Source organism: Asterias rubens, chromosome 6, assembly GCF_902459465.1.
Source record: "Asterias rubens chromosome 6, eAstRub1.3, whole genome shotgun sequence".
NCBI classification, from domain to species: domain Eukaryota; kingdom Metazoa; phylum Echinodermata; class Asteroidea; order Forcipulatida; family Asteriidae; genus Asterias; species Asterias rubens.
The window spans coordinates 9,530,429-9,547,905 of record NC_047067.1 but is presented as its reverse complement, the minus strand read 5'-3'; the positions used below and the strand labels follow the sequence as shown (position 1 = coordinate 9,547,905).

The window sequence follows — 17,477 nt, the reverse complement described above, 5'->3', positions numbered from 1 at the left end:
TTCGGTTTAGCTAGAAGGAATTAAGGGCCGAGGGGGTTCAAACACTGTTGATGTTATTTCTTATACTGGAAATAACGTTTTGAACAGTTGGTATATTTTAATATCTGTTATGCCAAGTAAGCGTTGCAAAATCATTGTGTGAAATGTTTCACTGTACACGTTTGGTAATTGTCAAAGACCAGTCTTCTCACTTTATGTATCCCATCATAACCATAAAATAACAAGCCTGTGAAAATTTGGGCTGACTTGGTCATCGAAGTTGCGAGAAAATGATGAAAGAAAAACACCCTTGTTGGACGAACTTGTGTGCTTTCAGATAAATAAGAATACAAAACTTCTAGCTAGAAGTCTTTTATTATTTTAGTGAGAAATAACCTTATTCTCAATAACCACGTTACCTTAGAAGGATCGTTTTTCCACAATGTTTTATATTATCAACAGCTCTCCAATGCTCATTACCAAGTCGGTTTTTAAGTTAATATTTGTTTTGAGTAATTACCAAATGTGTACATTCCCTTTAAATAATACTGATAATAATAATGACATTTATAAAGCCCTAATGCAAAAGCTTCTAAGCACAACACACCCCATGTTTGTCTCCTTCACAAATTATCCTGTAATTTTCACTACAAGAAGGGAAGAAGGTAATTGAAAAGTACCTTTTTTTTTCTTTGCACTCAATCAAACTCGGTACAGGTAAATATTTTTCTCTGCGTAGGCTATTTAGAATTTGGAAATTTGTTTGTGTAAAAAGAACTTGCCCACCTTTGTTCAATTAAAATGATCAGGAGTTCTTTGTTTGTGAAGATGAATTCAGTTCAGAAATTAAAGTTGAGATTCGACTCCAGTATAAATGCAGGGTTCTTCACCATTGCACCATGAAGTTATTTTAGCTGTGACATTTTGTTGATGAATTTTCAAAGGTACTATCGTCCTCCTGTATTTTTGTAGCAGAGGTGATTCTGCTTTTTTTCTTCATGCGATCTGTTGTATGCTGACTTTAAACGGGTTGTTTCAAGAAATTATGTACGCTAATTTTCATAGGTTGATAAATAAAGCTTTAAACCATGTATAAGATTCTATTTTCCTTTTTTTTTTTAATAATGCGCTAATCCATAAATATCTGGTTTGACCCACGTTTCTCCCACTGGTTCGAATCCCACCGGGGAACTATGTGGATTTTGTTTTCAGCTCATATTTGACCTGGAATAATTCTCTGGGGTTTTTCTCCCATTTTCTATAACCGAAATTTCTTAATCATCTTCTCTTCTCGTTTGGCTTGAAATAGGACATTGAGAAAATGTATCCAGATTAAAAAGGTTGATTCAATAGAGGGGAGGGGGGGGGGTGCAGAATCTCCTGTTGCACTGGGAAATACGTAGCGTTTTAAAGTAAGTCTTGTGAGATTTTCACTAGCAAAATTTATTTACAAGAATGTTGGTGCATTACAAAGGCGCTAGAAAGGGGGCATGCCTAGACTATCGGTATCACACTGATGCAAACATCTTTAGCTTTGACTGGCCAGTGCCACACCTAGGTATAAAATTAATGGTTGTGCTCTGTAAACGAAAAAACTTTTTTTGAAGACGCTCACAAACTACAGCATAACTTTGACCATATTATCGGCTTTTAAGTTTATTTTAATTAAGTTAAAAAAAAAAAAAATCCGACTGTAATATAAATTTCTTGGTTTTCTTTTTGTCCCCTGCCCCACCCCTCCCATCCGGGAAAAATAATTGTAGCCTCCTTGTTATTTTGGCAGGCATGATTGTTGCTTTTTTCTTCTTCTTGTTTTCTCCACCCGAAAACAACTGTACATTCCAATAAACTTGTTACATACATCGCGGCACACATTACTGTCAATGATAATACATGTACCGGTGTGTCAGATGCAATTGTGTCCGCCATGCAATACTGTCCGCTCCGGACACCTTTGCATATGCAATCGTGTCCGGGGCTATGCAAAAACCGTCCGGTGGACATGCCTACGTATTTGCAGCATGAATATTCACGTATTTTATGATTGCAGAGAATACCCAAACGGCCGAACATTTCACATGTCATTAATGACATGCACTTAGCTTGTAAAAAATGGCGAACGTGTTCCGTCGTCCAAGGGCGTTTAATTTACTGCAAGGACGGTTTTGCGCGGGCGGACACAACTGCATATGCAAATGTGTCCGGGCGGGCACGATTGCATATGCAAAACCGTCTGGCGGACATTATTGCATATGCAATAATGATCTCCGGATAGTATTGCATAGAGGACATAATTGCATGCGACACCGGCATCTTCATACACAAAAATCATTACTACACTCTACTACAAAATATTTGCACAACTTGAGAGAACCAAAAAGTATTATCCAATCTTAGAGGGCGCTGTTCACATTACTTCTCAGTGGCGTCAGTGTTGTCATGGTTGGCGGGGCCAGAGAGGTCAATACGTACACTTTGCATTTCAATGAAGAGACCAAGAAGTATTGTGTTTATAGACCCTGGAATTGAATGACGTGTCCTTTAAACCGAGTTTGTTTACTAAAATCATGGAGGTAGAAATATACAGAGGGGTATTAGCTTGTAGCATAATATAGAGGAACCCATAGCTATGCTGCTGCCCATGTAGGTGCTGTCGTTTGGGTGTTCAGGGTTGCAATACAGTTTGTTGCACAAAAAGCAATACAAGTCACATGGAAGACGTTTAATGAAGTTATGATTACCGGTAGTCTTCCCCTATTTCAGTAATATCTATGGATTGGATTTAAAGCTTAGGTCTTTCTGTATCAACTTAGCTTCATCAGTGAGCAGAATTTTTGACTACAATCCATGATGTATCGACGTCAGATTCATGAGGTGAGACTTTCTTATACTAGGACCCCCTCGATCCGCTTCTTGGCAATAATTCTTTTTTATAAGGAGGTGAAATCAAAAGTTATTGTGTTTTTTCCAAGTGACCACAACTAAGGGAAAATATCGGCATCAAAACGTGTGTTTCAGTTCGAAAAATGACTTAAAGCCAGTGGACACTAGTATACGGTCAAAGACTAGCCTTCTCAATTATTATGCATAAAATAACAAACATGTGAAAATTTTATCTCAATTGGTCATCGGAGTTGGGAGTAAAAACACCCTTGTGTGACGAATTTATGTGTTTCAGATAAGAATAAAAGACTTCTAGCTAGAAGTCTTTTTTTTATTTTAGTGAGAAACTACTACTTATACAAAAAATACTATACTTCAGAGGGAGCCGTTTCTCACCATGTTTTATATTACCAACACAACAGCTCTCCAATGCTCGTTACCAAGTCAGTTTTTAAGTTAATATTTGTTTTGAGTAAATACCAAACGTGTACCTTCCCTTTAACCTCATGACGAAAGAGGTAGAATAATCCGAGAGGGGGTCCAAGGTATCAATCGGCACAATTTTATGGGGATGGGGGATGTGTATGGGCGGGGATCGTGTAGTGTGTGTTTTTGTTTGTGTTTCTCAGGTAAAATAATTTGTTAACCCTAACAACTAAAAGGTCTTTCAAAACGTTATTGATAAGCCTCGTTCATTATATGATTAATATAATATCCCATCAAATGCTTCCGAACGACTCCTGATGCAATTGTTTTGTTTGTTTTATTTCCTATCTATAGGCTCTTCTCATAGCCGTGGAACAGGGCGACCTCCCAAATGTACAGCTCGCCGTCAAAAGAGGAGCAGACATTAATGAAATACCTGTAAATAAATAGTGATCTTGTAATCAAATTACACAATGTACATATACAGTTTTAGTGTTGGTTTTTCACTAACTTTTTGTGTGAACTCTCGCATTGAATTGTACATTTGTTAATGAGAGAACACTCAATTTTAAAGGCAAAGTTTACCTTTTGTTTTTGAAACCATTCGATCGCATAAACGCATGCAGGAATAATAATCAAACTTAGAAACGTTAATACATGGCAGTACACTTCTCAGCAAATTTTGGGGCGTAAAAAGTGATATTTTTACATGGCCACATTTTAGGCCAACTTCGAAATTAAATGTTTCTCGAAACAATCCTTTATACTATCGAAAGCTGATGTAGGCTTGGACTAACCAAAAGTTGCCATTTACTTTTTAAGAGTGGTTACCAAACCATACATTCCAATTTAACCCTTACTCATTTTTTTTAAATTTAGATGAGAGAACATTACTTTTTTAACGTTTATGGGTTTGCTGTGACTGTTCCTATATTTCGGTGATATTGAAGGATCGAAATGCTCATCAGCGACTATTGAATTAATATTGCTACCTGTTTGGTATTTTTTTTTGGTGTAGTGGGGCATGGAGTCAGTGCTAATGCGAGCAATCAGATGTCGTCATTCTGACGTTGCAGAATTCCTCATTGAGCAAGGTGTAGATTTGGGGTATCACTACGAGGTTAGTACTGCATCATTTTTCAAGACGATCTTATCCCATATACCGTGGTCTCTCTCTAGTGGTCTCTCTAACATAGTCAAATCAACAACAGAGGGTGTATTGGCACCAAGTTAAAATAGTTTTATGATGCGGTGATCCAGCGGTTTTAAGGATATCACATGTTACAATAACCGATTGAGTAACTATTTTGTTACCTGAACGTCATTGGTGTGGCATTGTTGTCATATTACAGTTTATAACAGTTCAAAAAGTTAAACGATTTGAATAAAACTAACATCGTACAAAACTGTAAAAACCGTTTTGACGAAGATTTACAACAACAATTTTATAAGCAGCCTTTTTGTTCATCTCCTTTTTTTCAGAAAACGAGCTCCCCTCGAGAGAGGAAACCACACGAGACTGCACGAGACTACGCAGAATTCTACAAACTGCCAGATATAGTTCAGCTGATTGACACAAAGAGGGCATATCGCCGATAAAAGACACTGCTAAACAAAAATATCGATGAGCTTCAAGAATTTGTAAATACTAATCGCGATGTGGTGGTGTACATAGGGCCCTGCCCACACGAGGCAACTTTTGCAGGAAACTTTGAGGCTACCAACAGCAAGTGATATATTTTTATCGCATATGTACTCGGTACGCGCACAAAAGACGTGGAATGAGGTGCATGCTGGTCTCTAGCTAGCTATCAAATGTGGACACTAGCTAGACCAGCATGCGCCTCATGCGACATTTTGCGCTTGCGCAATGGTATTTGCGAAAAGGTCTCCTTCATGCCTACTTTGGTGGTACATGAATAATTTGTTCCAATTAATCTCTTACGATCCCAAGAACAATTTGTGAACATTCAAATGCGGAAGCTTTTACCCTTATGGAGATTGCCTGGAACCGGTTGGTTTGTAAAAATGGTTCATGTGACATGACCATAACCCTTTAACATCTGCCGTACTTTAAAGGGAAGGTACACTATTGGTAATTGTCAAAGACCAGTGTTCTCACTTGGCGTATCCAAACTGCATAAAATAACGAATCTGTGCAAATTTGAGCTCAATTGGGTTGTCGGAGTTGGGAGAAAATGATGAAAGAAAAAACACCCTTGTTGGACGAATGTGTGTGATTTCAGATAGGAATAAAAGACTTCTAGCTAGAAGTCTTTTATTATTTTAGTGAGAAATTACCTCTATTTCAAAATCTATGCTTCTTCAGAGGGAGGCGTTCCTCACAATGTTTTATACTATCAACAGCTCTCCAATGCTCGTTACCAAGGCAGTAAAGTTTTAAGTTAATATTTGTTTTGAGTAATTACCAAACGTGTATACCTTCCCGTTAATCTGACTGTATGGAAGTATTTGCTATTAAAAGTAAGCAAAAACAAAACTCAATCAACATTATTAAAACAATATAATGATAAGCAAATCAGGCCCAAGAATTTGCCGTGTACAGTTTTGCTTAAGATTTTTTTTTGTGAATTTGAACTGTTCGTTATGCATCGACTTAAAGGCAAAGTATAGGCCTACCTTTGTTTTTTGTTTTTTACTTTTAGATTGTTATAAATGTAGATGATAACAAACCTAACTTGTGAAGATTTCATTTCAAAAGGTGGTCTCGTTTTTAAACATCGCCGAAAGTCAGGAGCGGTGTATCCCACTCAGGAAGAATAATAACCTCTCATTTGAGAAGTGATTAACAGTAACGCTTCTCAGATTAACATTTTGGGCATAAAAACTGATATGTTTTGACATACACTATACTTTGAAGTTGAACGTTTCTCAAAATGCTTTATAATATCAATTTTAAGATTGACGGACGTCTTGCAGTCGAGTCATATTCCCCCTAGATCTTAACTTATTAAAAGACAATGACCGGTCATTTTCAAAAAGATAAACTTGATTTGTCCAAGTTCGTCAGAAGTTCGTCCATGATTAAACTGAATTAATTTCAAGGTCTGAAAGAAATAGCATTTTGCTTCTTTTGACTGCACAAACTTGACAACACATAACCCACGTTCGTCGCTTGTATGAAATTCAAATTTTAAAGGTTTATATTATTCAACTGATTAAGATATCTAAAAAACAAAAATACGAACATTATGTTAAAGGAACACGTTGCCTTGGCTCGGACGAGTTTGTCTATAAAATGCATGGTTGGAAAGATGTTTTAAAAGTAGAATACTGAGCGAACTAACACGGTAGGCCATTTTAATTTCATGGGAGTCAAAAAATTGACTCCCACTCCCATTAATGGCCGACCGTGTTAGTCGACGAGGTAAAAGGAAAACCGTGCAATTTCGAGGCATGTTTGTGTGGATCATTGTATTCTACGTTTACAACATCTTTCTACCCATATGCATTTTATAACAAACGGTTACAAACACTTTTCAAAGGCCAACTCGAGAAGACAAAGAATTAAGGCTAAACGAAACTAAAACACACACAAGGTTTTCACCATAAGAATAAAAACAAAATTGCACAATCACTATTTTGGTTGAGGAAAGACTACACCATAATAATAGGGCCTATTCATACTAAACATCATTATTTTGTCCTCGCCACTTTACTCCTATTGGTTCATAGCCACCAATTGTTTCTGAAATAGAAACTTTGATTGGCTGTTATTTTCCCGCTTCTTTCTGGATCCTTTCCGTAATCCCTTTCCCCTCTCTTTTTCTATAAATGGATTTGTATTTGTTTGTACATGTACTTGTTTTATGCCTCTGAAGAAGGTCCGGATTGGATCGAAAGCTAAGGCCATCTACCCTATTCATTATAATAATAGGGCCTATATACATTGTAACACGAAAGGGACAACCAATCTGTTAGTAACTTCACTAACCAGCCTATATGAATATTACTTTCTGTTGAAATAATTTGTCTTCAGAGAATGTTCTTATTTCCGATATACCATTCCCCATTCTGAAAACCTACCGTTGCTTCAGATTGGGCGCTTTGTTGGGTTATAAAAAGCGTGTGTTATAAACTAATGTGATTGGAAAGATTTCAAAAGTAGAATACAGAACAAACATACTTTGAATGGTTGCCCTTTTACTTTGAAAACTAATTACACGGTCCGCCATATTGTAGATGCAAAAAATTTAGTTCACCAAGTAAACGGTAAATCACAGAGCTTCGAGGTATGTTTGTGTGGACAGTTAACTTTGAAAAACATATTTTCAATCATATTAATTTCATATCAATACCAAAGCACCAAATCCGAAGACAACGTGTCCATTTAAGGCTGGTTAATCTTCGCTCCTGCAAATTGCTTCCCTTTCAAAGATGTTAGATGACAATTTTTGAAGAAAACTATAATGCACATCAATAGCTTAATTCTCTAATTACACTTGTTCAGACTGCCTCCTTTTGTAACACACAATCTGATATAACAAAAAAAGAATCTGCAAAAATAAAGGCCTGACGTTTCGACCCTAATATAACAGAGTCTCTCGAAGCCTTCATTTGTATCCCTCGAGAAAGACCGACTGCTACGGTGTCGAAACTATTTTGTGCATTTACACCACGGGTTATTTTGGTTGGTAAGCAGATTGTAACAGCTAATTCTATTTTCTCATGGAGAGAATGTCTATACATTCCGAAGAGTTTTAGCTGCTTACTCTCTTAAAGGGTGTATGTAACTTTTGTAGAACAAAAAACACAATGTCCACAGATTTACACTAAACTTACACAGTTTGAAGATAATGATAGTAGAAAGCTTCCCTGAAAATATTACGTGCTGAGGTGCTGTAGTTTTGGGGAAATGAGTAAAACAATGTCATGAAAATAATTTTCGTTTCATGAGACGAAAATTATTTTAAGCATTTACATACGTATTTTCATGACATTGTTTTACTCATTTCTCAAAAACTACAGCACCTCAGTAAGTAATATTTGAAGGGAAGCTTTCCACTATCATTATCTTCAAACCCTGTAAGTTTAATGTAAATCTATGGACATTTTGAAAAAGCACCCAAATCCTTCAACGTAAAAGAGTGAAAATTTCACTCTCTGGTCCGAGTGGTGGCATTTTCCATCTTTTGAGAGTGAAAGCCACTCGGTATCACTCTTTCTGAGTGAAATTGGAACAAACTTCAGTTGAAAGATAAGTGTTTTTCACTCATAGAAGAGTTGTCCTCCATATGGCTATTTGCAAGTATAGATTGGTATGGCAGACACAGCGAGTGGTTTTTCACTTTTTCTTTTACTTTAAGAGAGTAATAGTCTAACTATATTCATTATTCGAGCTCATTTTAAAAGTTATATAACTAGCATAACATTAACAATCAAGATGTGTCATTTGTCTCATTGTGTCATTTGAAATGTTGACCTCCCACAAGTATAGTATGGGTTTTTCCTTCACATTTCAAAGCCAAAAGATTAACATTTAACTGACTTTTTATTGAATAATATATACAGATAGAAAAAAATTAAGACTTGCAACCAATAACTGATGAAAAACATACTATTTTCTGAAAGAAAGTTTAACAACTATGGTAACCTACATCCCCATGTGTCTTTACAAAGGCCATGTCGCACCTGTCAATATTTACTGTCTGGCAACCAGTTGCAGGAAATCTCAAATCTCAGAGAATAAAAGGCATGCATGATACTATTGGCACACACTTTTCTTGGGGCCCCATCGTTAGAAGTATAACTGGAGAACAAGAAGAAAGTGTTCCATTCCATGCCGTGACCAGTTTGACTCTATGTTGCCCGTAATTTTGGCCAATGTGACCTAGCCCTATATCCTACATACATAGTAGCCCTAACAACAATCCCATCACAATGTACATGTAAATGGGTCTTAATTATTCCACATTTACTTATTATTTGAACCATTTTGTGTGCTATAGTATCTCGGGTCCCGTCTGGAAAATTCAATTGTACTCTTGTGCAGTGGCTTTCAGGTAAAAATCCACGTTGCCACCAATAAAGATGAGAGCGGTGCAGACAAAGAAAATGCGATCTAGAGTTGCCGCTAGCAGCTTCATTTCACCTTCACCCTAAATTGTGGATGAAATAAAAAATATAAAAATGTTTTGTTTTTCCATTGGTTACCAAAACAACAAAATGTAATGATTAATGTTGTCAATATTATCAATTCTTGTCATGAGTTATCAATTCTTGTCACGAGACAATAAGTGTTATTATTTCTTCCTTAAACGGCCTTACTTTATGAGCGGAAGCGCACACTGCCAAGCCAATTCCTGTAAGGGACGTACTAGCTGTTTTAGTGGATAAGCTTTTCATGACAAAGGTGTACTTTTTAACTCGCAGTTTTCAAGAAGTCATCCCTTACATAAACTGGCCCCCTTTCTTTAGTCAGATAATGGTTTTACAGACCCAGTGATTTCATTGGATACGATAATTTCTTTGGATAAACTTACATGTGACGAAAGCTTTTGAGGTGTTTTAGGTGACGTTTTTCACTCTGCGTTTTATTGTTGACATTGAAATGAATGTGAGGTCAAAGGTGCATTCGTACGGATCCGGACGTATACTAGCCTTTAGTCAAATTGTCGCACGCGGTACACCGGATGGCACGCACAACCCCCAAAATGTAACGCACGAAAAAAGACTATCAGCGCGAGCAAGCTACTAGACGTACACCAAACAAGGCTGGTATCTGCCGTAAGTCACGAGCTTCGAAGTGTGACGTCAGCTGTTCGGGTCATCCTACACGCAACCAAAACAATGTGACAAAATGTGCCATACTTACATTACATGGGCTGATCTTGAGCAGGTCTGTGCTGCTCGTTCCTAATTGGTCACTGATGACACTCAGATTCGCTTCACTTCCTCCCTCTGTGAACTTTGATTCACGCACGGTTTCCATGCACAGCGAGGAGTTGCCAACTTTCGTCCAATCAGGAGGCGATAAGCACACGATCCGAGGCAATACGTTCACGAACAATTTCCTGAGGAATCTGTTCTTGATAGTGCCGACTTTATGGTGAATGGTGACGGTGATTACACTCAACATGATCCCCAGGCTGCCGACGATGAAGTTCACCCGAATTGAATCTGAAAGCAGAGGGGATGTACCGGTGGGAGGTAATGCGTCGGCTACCACCAACCAGAACACTGCCTGGCCAAGCATTAAGGAGATACTCAGAGAGATCTGAAGAAAGAGAACAAATCATTTGGGATTAAATTACTTACACACCCGTTTCAGATAGGCGCTCCAAGTCGCGCCGAACCAAATTCTGAACACGAAAAGTTCGACGTCTGTAACAAATGAGCAGCTGGCTGGACGCGGTAGAAGTCTAAATATCGACTGCTGCAGTCGTTCGGAACAACTCGGGAGCAGCTTGGTCGTCTATCTCGTCAAAGAGCTGAGCAAAATGTAAATGTTATGTTGAGTTTGCCTGTCTGAAATCTAAATGTGTTTGGGTCGAACTTGATCGCTCCTTACTTATTTGGTTCCGTGCGAATCTGGCGCGCCTGTCACTTCTGAAATGTCAAGCCTTCTCCTGAAGACGAGAATTAGTGTACTGCTCGAAACGTCGGGACCACACCGACTCTTTCAGAGCCAACACTCACATACAAACGAGATTTAATAATGGTTGTACCCTCAATATTACTATTTGTTTGTAGTTTGAATGCTTTACGCAACTAATTGAAAAAATCCAACGTGCCCGAAAAGATGCTGTATATTATTGGTCCGTTCTGTTTTACAAAAACGTTATAATTTTTCCAAGTGCTGCTTTTAAACATTGACTGGAATTTCAACTGAGAGGGCAAGGCCAGTTTTATTTTGCGAAGGGCACTTCCATTGGAACCTCAAAAAGTGTTAGGGAAATTTTGAGGGGGAACCAATGCCAAGTCCAGGGGCAACAAATATCACGGCATCCGTGGCCTCCTGGTAATTCTTCTTGTTACGAAGAATAGGCCTACGTATACCGAACACTTCCCCGCGGTTCGCAGTATACTACGGTGCCACTTTGGTGATACGCTATCGCCAAATTGATGATACAAAGGTTTGTCTTTGTCAATTAGTAATAAGAAGACTTACCTTTTCTCCGCTCTCTGGCGATAACCAAAACACAAACAGTGTGATGACGGTCAGTACGCATGAAGGCAAAGCAATATTGTAGATATAGAAGGTCGGGATCCTTTTTATTTTCAAAGTGATGACAAGTCTAGAGTAAGTCTTCGTATGTCTGGCTACCGAGTCATTGATGGTGTGTATCTCTTTACGTCCCTCCATACCAAGGGGTTCCCATTGGGAGTGAAATTTACCGCCTGGAAAGATTTTCAATGCAGAGCTACTGTTGTGTAGGTGAACCAGATTGATGGGCATGTTTTGAGTTTGGAACCGTATATGACACTCCTGTTTGTCGAAAGGAAACATTCTAAGATCCATCATGCATGTCGTTTCGTGAATAATTGAACCTGTAAATAAAAATTGGAATAAATTAAGTTCACAATTCATTGGAAGAAAAATCCTGAGTTGACAATTCAGAAGAAATAAAACTTTTAAAAATACGTGATTTTATTTAATAGTTGGTGTATTTTTTACATGCAGGCCTACTTTTTGTTGATTAATATAAATTTGTTGTTGTTTAATCAGCATATCCAGTTGCTCATTCTCTTTCTCCAAAAAATACAGAAACTAGAGTGTTGTAAATAATATGAGTATTGTCACAGAATATAATTATGGAAAACAAAACTCTAAGGGTGTTCAATTAACACAATTTTTTGCCAACGCAACTCCTGGTGTTATTCTAAAAAACTATGTTAATTCAGATTCTCTCATGTGTATCTCTTGTGACAACACAAACGGTGTTAATTTAAAATGTTTCAGTGTTCTAAAGGCCCTTAAGACTATAATTATTATTTGCAAAGAAAATAATTTTGAACAATTTCAAATCCCAACAATGAAACAAAACCTTTTTGTCTTCACCTGAGAGTGTGATGATGCCATGATGCGTTGCCAACACTTGAAAAGTATTTTCTTGAATTGGATTTTCGACGTTTTCATTAGCACTACGGGAAAAGAAAGGTACAATACACAATTAGTAAAGCATTTTTTATCGAAATGTGAAACATGGTATTTTATTGATTCACCTTCCGCACCCGCAGTTTTATAAGAGTAGGAAGCATAGGCCTATGGAAATTACATCACAATAGAAATATTAAAGGCATTTTTATTGAAAAATTGGAGACAGGCAACAACTAATTGATTGGTGTTTCCCAGCCCCTGTCCCATGGTAAAGGACCAATTTCGTTGCTGTGCTTTCTGCCGTATGGTTAAACATCATACGGAAAGCACATTCTGCTTTCTGATAATGGGCCGTGTCCGAAACGGCAGCTAGATCAGTGCGTCTGTCCATATGGGGAGTTTTCTTCCTCAATGATCTGTCGTCAGTGTTTCTAGCCGTTTAGCTCGCCGAAGTCGCCGTTTCTGAAACAGTTTTTTTTAGCGCTCTACCGTCGTCATTGCGCCTCCTACTTTTATTTTTGATTATTGAGTCTACCGTCTATTTGCGCTCTCTACCGTCGATTTTGCGCCCTTTACCGATTGCCCATTTTTTTTACCGTCTTTGTTTCGTCATTAATGTAGTGCGCGCGTTTACCGTATATTTTGCGCTTTCTACTGTCGTTATTGGGCCACTGTCTATTTCACTTTTCTATCTGCCGTTATTAGACCCTTTTACCGCTTTGTTTACGGAATGTGTCCTATGAAACACCACACCTACGTGTTTGTCAGAAGGATCTTTGGTGTCCATATCTCATCCATACGAAGCGATAGAACCTCCATATCGGCAAACTCTTCAGGATTCCACTGAAATCTGTAGTCATACCATTGCTGTATAAATGAAGAATAAGAAATTGTACAATAATTATAAGGAACTAGACTCTTTTTGCAAACCAAAGCTGGTTTAATTTTAACTTAGTATTAAAAAGTGTATTCTTACCATAACGAGCCAGGATGCTCCCTTCATTATTTGGTCCATCTCATTCTGTATAAAAGGGAATGTGGAAGACAATGAACAATAACAGCCGTTATCCACCACATACACAATTGAAAGTGTGGAAATCAAATGTCTAAAGAAAACATCGGAAAGTGTGAAAATAAAGGCCTATGGAAGGATGATGTGCAGCATTGTTTGGGCTGTTAGGGTGCTTTGCTTTTGGGGTGCTGCACATCTTTCTTTTTATAACGAGTACATGAAATCAACATTACAAAATAATGAGTTATTCACGCCCAGAATTGAAGAAAATTATATCTCAACATATTTTTGATGACATTTATATTTAAACATATTTATGATGGAAAGTTGGTTGTAAGGGGTTTTCTGATACGTAGAATTTGATGGTCATGGTTTTAAAGGTCTATGACGTCATCATAGTCCTGAATAGTGATTGGTCGGCAAGAGTTTAATAACTACTAATGTGCGTTTTGTTCATTTTTTTCTTCATTTAAACCTAGGCATATCAAAAAAAACGTTTGTGAACAAATTTTTGCGATGCAAAGTGTGTTTTCATAAGGGTTTCTAAAAGCGGTACTCATAAATGGTGGTCTTTCTTTGATGCTAAACAGAGAAATATGACCGCTGACACACGCACGAGTTGTTACAGGTGGTTGAGTCAAAACAGGCGTTTCTCATAGGGGTATACAACTTCAAAAAACTACTGAAAAAAAAAGTTAGAATTATAGCGGCAATCGGCGGCATTTTATATTTCCTATGTCTCTGATTGAAATTAATGAAAACTAGGAGGCATTTTATGGGATTTATCAGACCTTTTCAAACAGTAAACAGAAATTAAACTGATCATTAATTTAATTTTCGTGACATATATAGACGATAAACAACCATCGACACGGTTTTCATGGCATTATCTTTTATGAGCCGTTCAGGGCAGCAAGTTAAAGTACCCATTAGGTTCAACGGTTTTGCCGCACTTTTTTACCATTTTGTCTCTAAATAAAGTCATAACCCGAATTTTGAAGAGATTTGTTTTATTAATTCTTTCTTTTAACATACCCCTGGACTATTAAAAACAATAACAAAATGGCAGTTCTGATTTTTGAAACAATCACCAGTTGCCTATTTTGGCGCAGTTTGACCTTGACCTGGCCTACTGTGAGACGGTCTACGGCTGCAGCAGTAGCCCCCTACACCATGGCATACGTGTAAACCTGACCGGGGGGGGGGGGGGGTGCATCGCAGGGAAATAAACTCACCAGTGATATCAGACCATACATAACCATTTTGATATCGACATGGACTGGATCGCTTGATATATTGACGGGTCTTTCTCTGACGTAATAGTCATCGTGTCCCATCAGAACGTGACGTAAACGTCTCTCTGCCAGGTAATCACTTGAACCACCATCACGTGCAGCTGTGTCATTTTGGATCGCTGTCACACCTATAGGAACATTATCAAACAGTTTGATAAGAATAATCATTTATTCATTCATTCATTCATGTATTTATTTATGTCGCATTTAAAACAACATTAAATTCTTCGCCTCGCAAAAATAGGCCTACTACCATAAGTAGAACGATACATTTACAACGTATGCCTATATTACATGTCATTGAAAAACTTTAATCAGAAGTTTTTAAAATGCACTGACAGTGAAAAATTAGACCTAGCAAACAGCCTTCCATTTTGGGGATTTCAAACAAAAGAGAATTTTTTTTATATAAAGAGAGCTTTTGAGAGAACATACAACAGACCTATAACCTTTTTTTACTTGGCTTCCATATGAATTTAAAAGATGACATAATTAGGTAAACATTGGATTGTTCTCGAAGTAAAATCAATGGGAGACTTTCTGGGACGATAGAGGGCAGCAGACTTACCGGGTAAATCTATTGTTCTCAGAATTATGCGCATGTTCAGAACTACGTAAACAATGGAAATTTACCCGGTATGTCTGCTGCCACCTAGCGTTGGAAAGTCTCCTATTAGTACTATCGAAAGCTGCTGGTATACGCCTACTTATACTTCTAACCAAGTGAATTTTTATTGCAATCAATTTCAAGGCATTGAAGGCATACAACTTTGGTTTGCGGAAATTTTCGATTGTTTTAATCCTAGATAAATGCAGTTTTGTCCGCGTTTTTGAGATAACTCCGGAGCGGTAGTAAGCTATGCGTTCCAGTAATGGCAGACAATGAAATGATGTATCCGTCAATACGGTTATGATCTAGGAATAAGACTTCTAAACGTTTAATTTATGGCAAAATGTTAAAAGCACTGGACACTTTTGAGTGATTTCTCAAAATAAGTGTAAGCATAAAACTTACCTGGTACGAGCAGTGGAGAGCTGTTGATAGAATAAAACATTGTGAGAAATGGCCCCTCTGAAGTAACGTAGTTTTTCTCAGAAAAGGGTACTAATTTCTCACTCAAAATAATTATTAAAGACTTCAGGCCTGAAGCCTTTGTTTATAAGGCATCTGAAAGCACAAACACAGTACAACAGGTGTGTTTTTCTTACATCATTCTCTTGAACCTTTGATGACCAATTGATTCAAAATTTTCACAGGTTTGTTATTTTAATGGAGAGATGTTGATAGTATTAAACGTTGTGAGAAACGGCTCCCTCTATAGTAACGTCGTTTTCGAGAAAGAAGTTATTTCTCACTAAAATATTCGAATTTGATTTCGAGACCTCAGAATTTTATTTTGAGAAATCAGGCATCTGAAAGCATACAACTTCGTGTGACAAGGTTGCTTTTTTTATCCATTATTATCTCATGACTTACAACTTACGACCAATGAGTTCAAATTTTCACTGGTTTGTTATTATTTTTTGTGCAGGCTCAGATCTACCAAGTGGGAAGACTGGTCTTTGACAATTACCAAAGGTGCCCAGTGCAGTGTCTTTAAACGATTGCCCCATAAAAACACACATAAATAGGCCTACCTCTAACAGTACCATAAAAACTTACCTACAACAGTAAAAACCAAGACGAAGAAGAGTAACATGCATCCAACACGCTGCAACGCCATCCTGATTATCAATAAAAAATTAACACTGAGCAAGCCCCCTTTACCATCATTTATGGCGTTCGCCTAAAGAGATGGCCGCTTTAAAAACATTTAATTAAAGAAGGGATTGATTAAAGGGCGAGTACTCCACCTTTAATAAACAGAGCACAGCTTTTTAGTAATTGCTCTGATTACTTGAGTTTAAACATACACTCACACAAGCGTGTAATACGCCTTCAACTGGTACCTCCTCCCTCTTGTCACTGTTTTGGATAAATACTCAAACTTTTTTTTTACAACAGCTCCCATTTTTACTCTATACACGTTCTCCAACTGTGGACCTTTCCCGAACCGTGGATTCTATTGCCCTCCTCTGTAAAATGTCCCTGGTTTGAGTGTGTATATCTACCCGTATACATGTACGTACTCCACCCATCACATCACGAGCCCATCACCTAACAACCAGAACTCTCAATATTCAATCTGCCCCTTTAAAATACAAAGAGTCCATTATTGATGAGTTAATGGATTTTGACAAGCTACTCGCTAATATTTGTTTATTTTGCATTTATTAAAATAAAATAAGGCTATTACACCCCAACATCGAAGGACGCTGTCTTTATGATTGCTTCAGAAGCTTTATTTTTGCCACCGTATATATAATAGTGATTGTGATGTTATAGCCTTTGTTAATTGCTCACGTTTAATGGGGTTACATATAGAGTGTTTACACAGAATTTATTAATGGATGATATGGGCATTATAAATCGCCAGAATAAACACGTTTCCGGTCGATATGGTAGGGCCTAATATTAATTTTATGACAAGCTGAAACTTTGATACAAAAGAGCGCCTTTTTGTTGTATCTCTTTTTTCCCCTTTTTGTTTTTTCATTTCCCTTTGGTCGGTCACCCCTGCATCTATTAAAATAAAAACAAAGAGGAAAATATAATCAGCAAATGATGTTAAATTCCGGTTTATGGCTGGAAACAAAGCCAGGGATCACACCCGGGTAACGATACAACCTGGGAAGCGGCAGACAGGGGATCACCTTAAGGGGATGCAACTTTTTGGTGGTCTCCCTTGTGGTTTATTATTTGATATCTGATATAAAAAGT

The 17,477-nt window shown here is 37.6% G+C and overlaps 2 protein-coding genes across 2 annotated transcripts; one reads left to right on the top strand and one right to left on the bottom strand.

The window, feature by feature from the left end:
- Positions 1 to 2,556: 2,556 nt before the first annotated feature.
- Positions 2,557 to 5,433, top strand: LOC117291743 (ankyrin repeat and SOCS box protein 2-like). The gene is made up of 4 exons (XM_033773620.1): positions 2,557 to 2,853; positions 3,643 to 3,726; positions 4,307 to 4,408; positions 4,771 to 5,433. Exons 1-4 carry the CDS (start codon positions 2,827 to 2,829, stop codon positions 4,885 to 4,887), a joined length of 330 nt encoding a protein of 109 aa, XP_033629511.1. The 5' UTR covers positions 2,557 to 2,826; the 3' UTR covers positions 4,888 to 5,433.
- Positions 5,434 to 9,180: 3,747 nt separating this feature from the next.
- Positions 9,181 to 16,380, bottom strand: LOC117291339 (acetylcholine receptor subunit beta-type acr-2-like). The gene is made up of 8 exons (XM_033772982.1): positions 16,320 to 16,380; positions 14,597 to 14,784; positions 13,326 to 13,370; positions 13,107 to 13,216; positions 12,311 to 12,393; positions 11,420 to 11,799; positions 10,124 to 10,525; positions 9,181 to 9,407 (listed from the first exon to the last, which is right to left on the bottom strand). Exons 1-8 carry the CDS (start codon positions 16,378 to 16,380, stop codon positions 9,282 to 9,284), a joined length of 1,395 nt encoding a protein of 464 aa, XP_033628873.1. The 3' UTR covers positions 9,181 to 9,281.
- Positions 16,381 to 17,477: the final 1,097 nt, after the last annotated feature.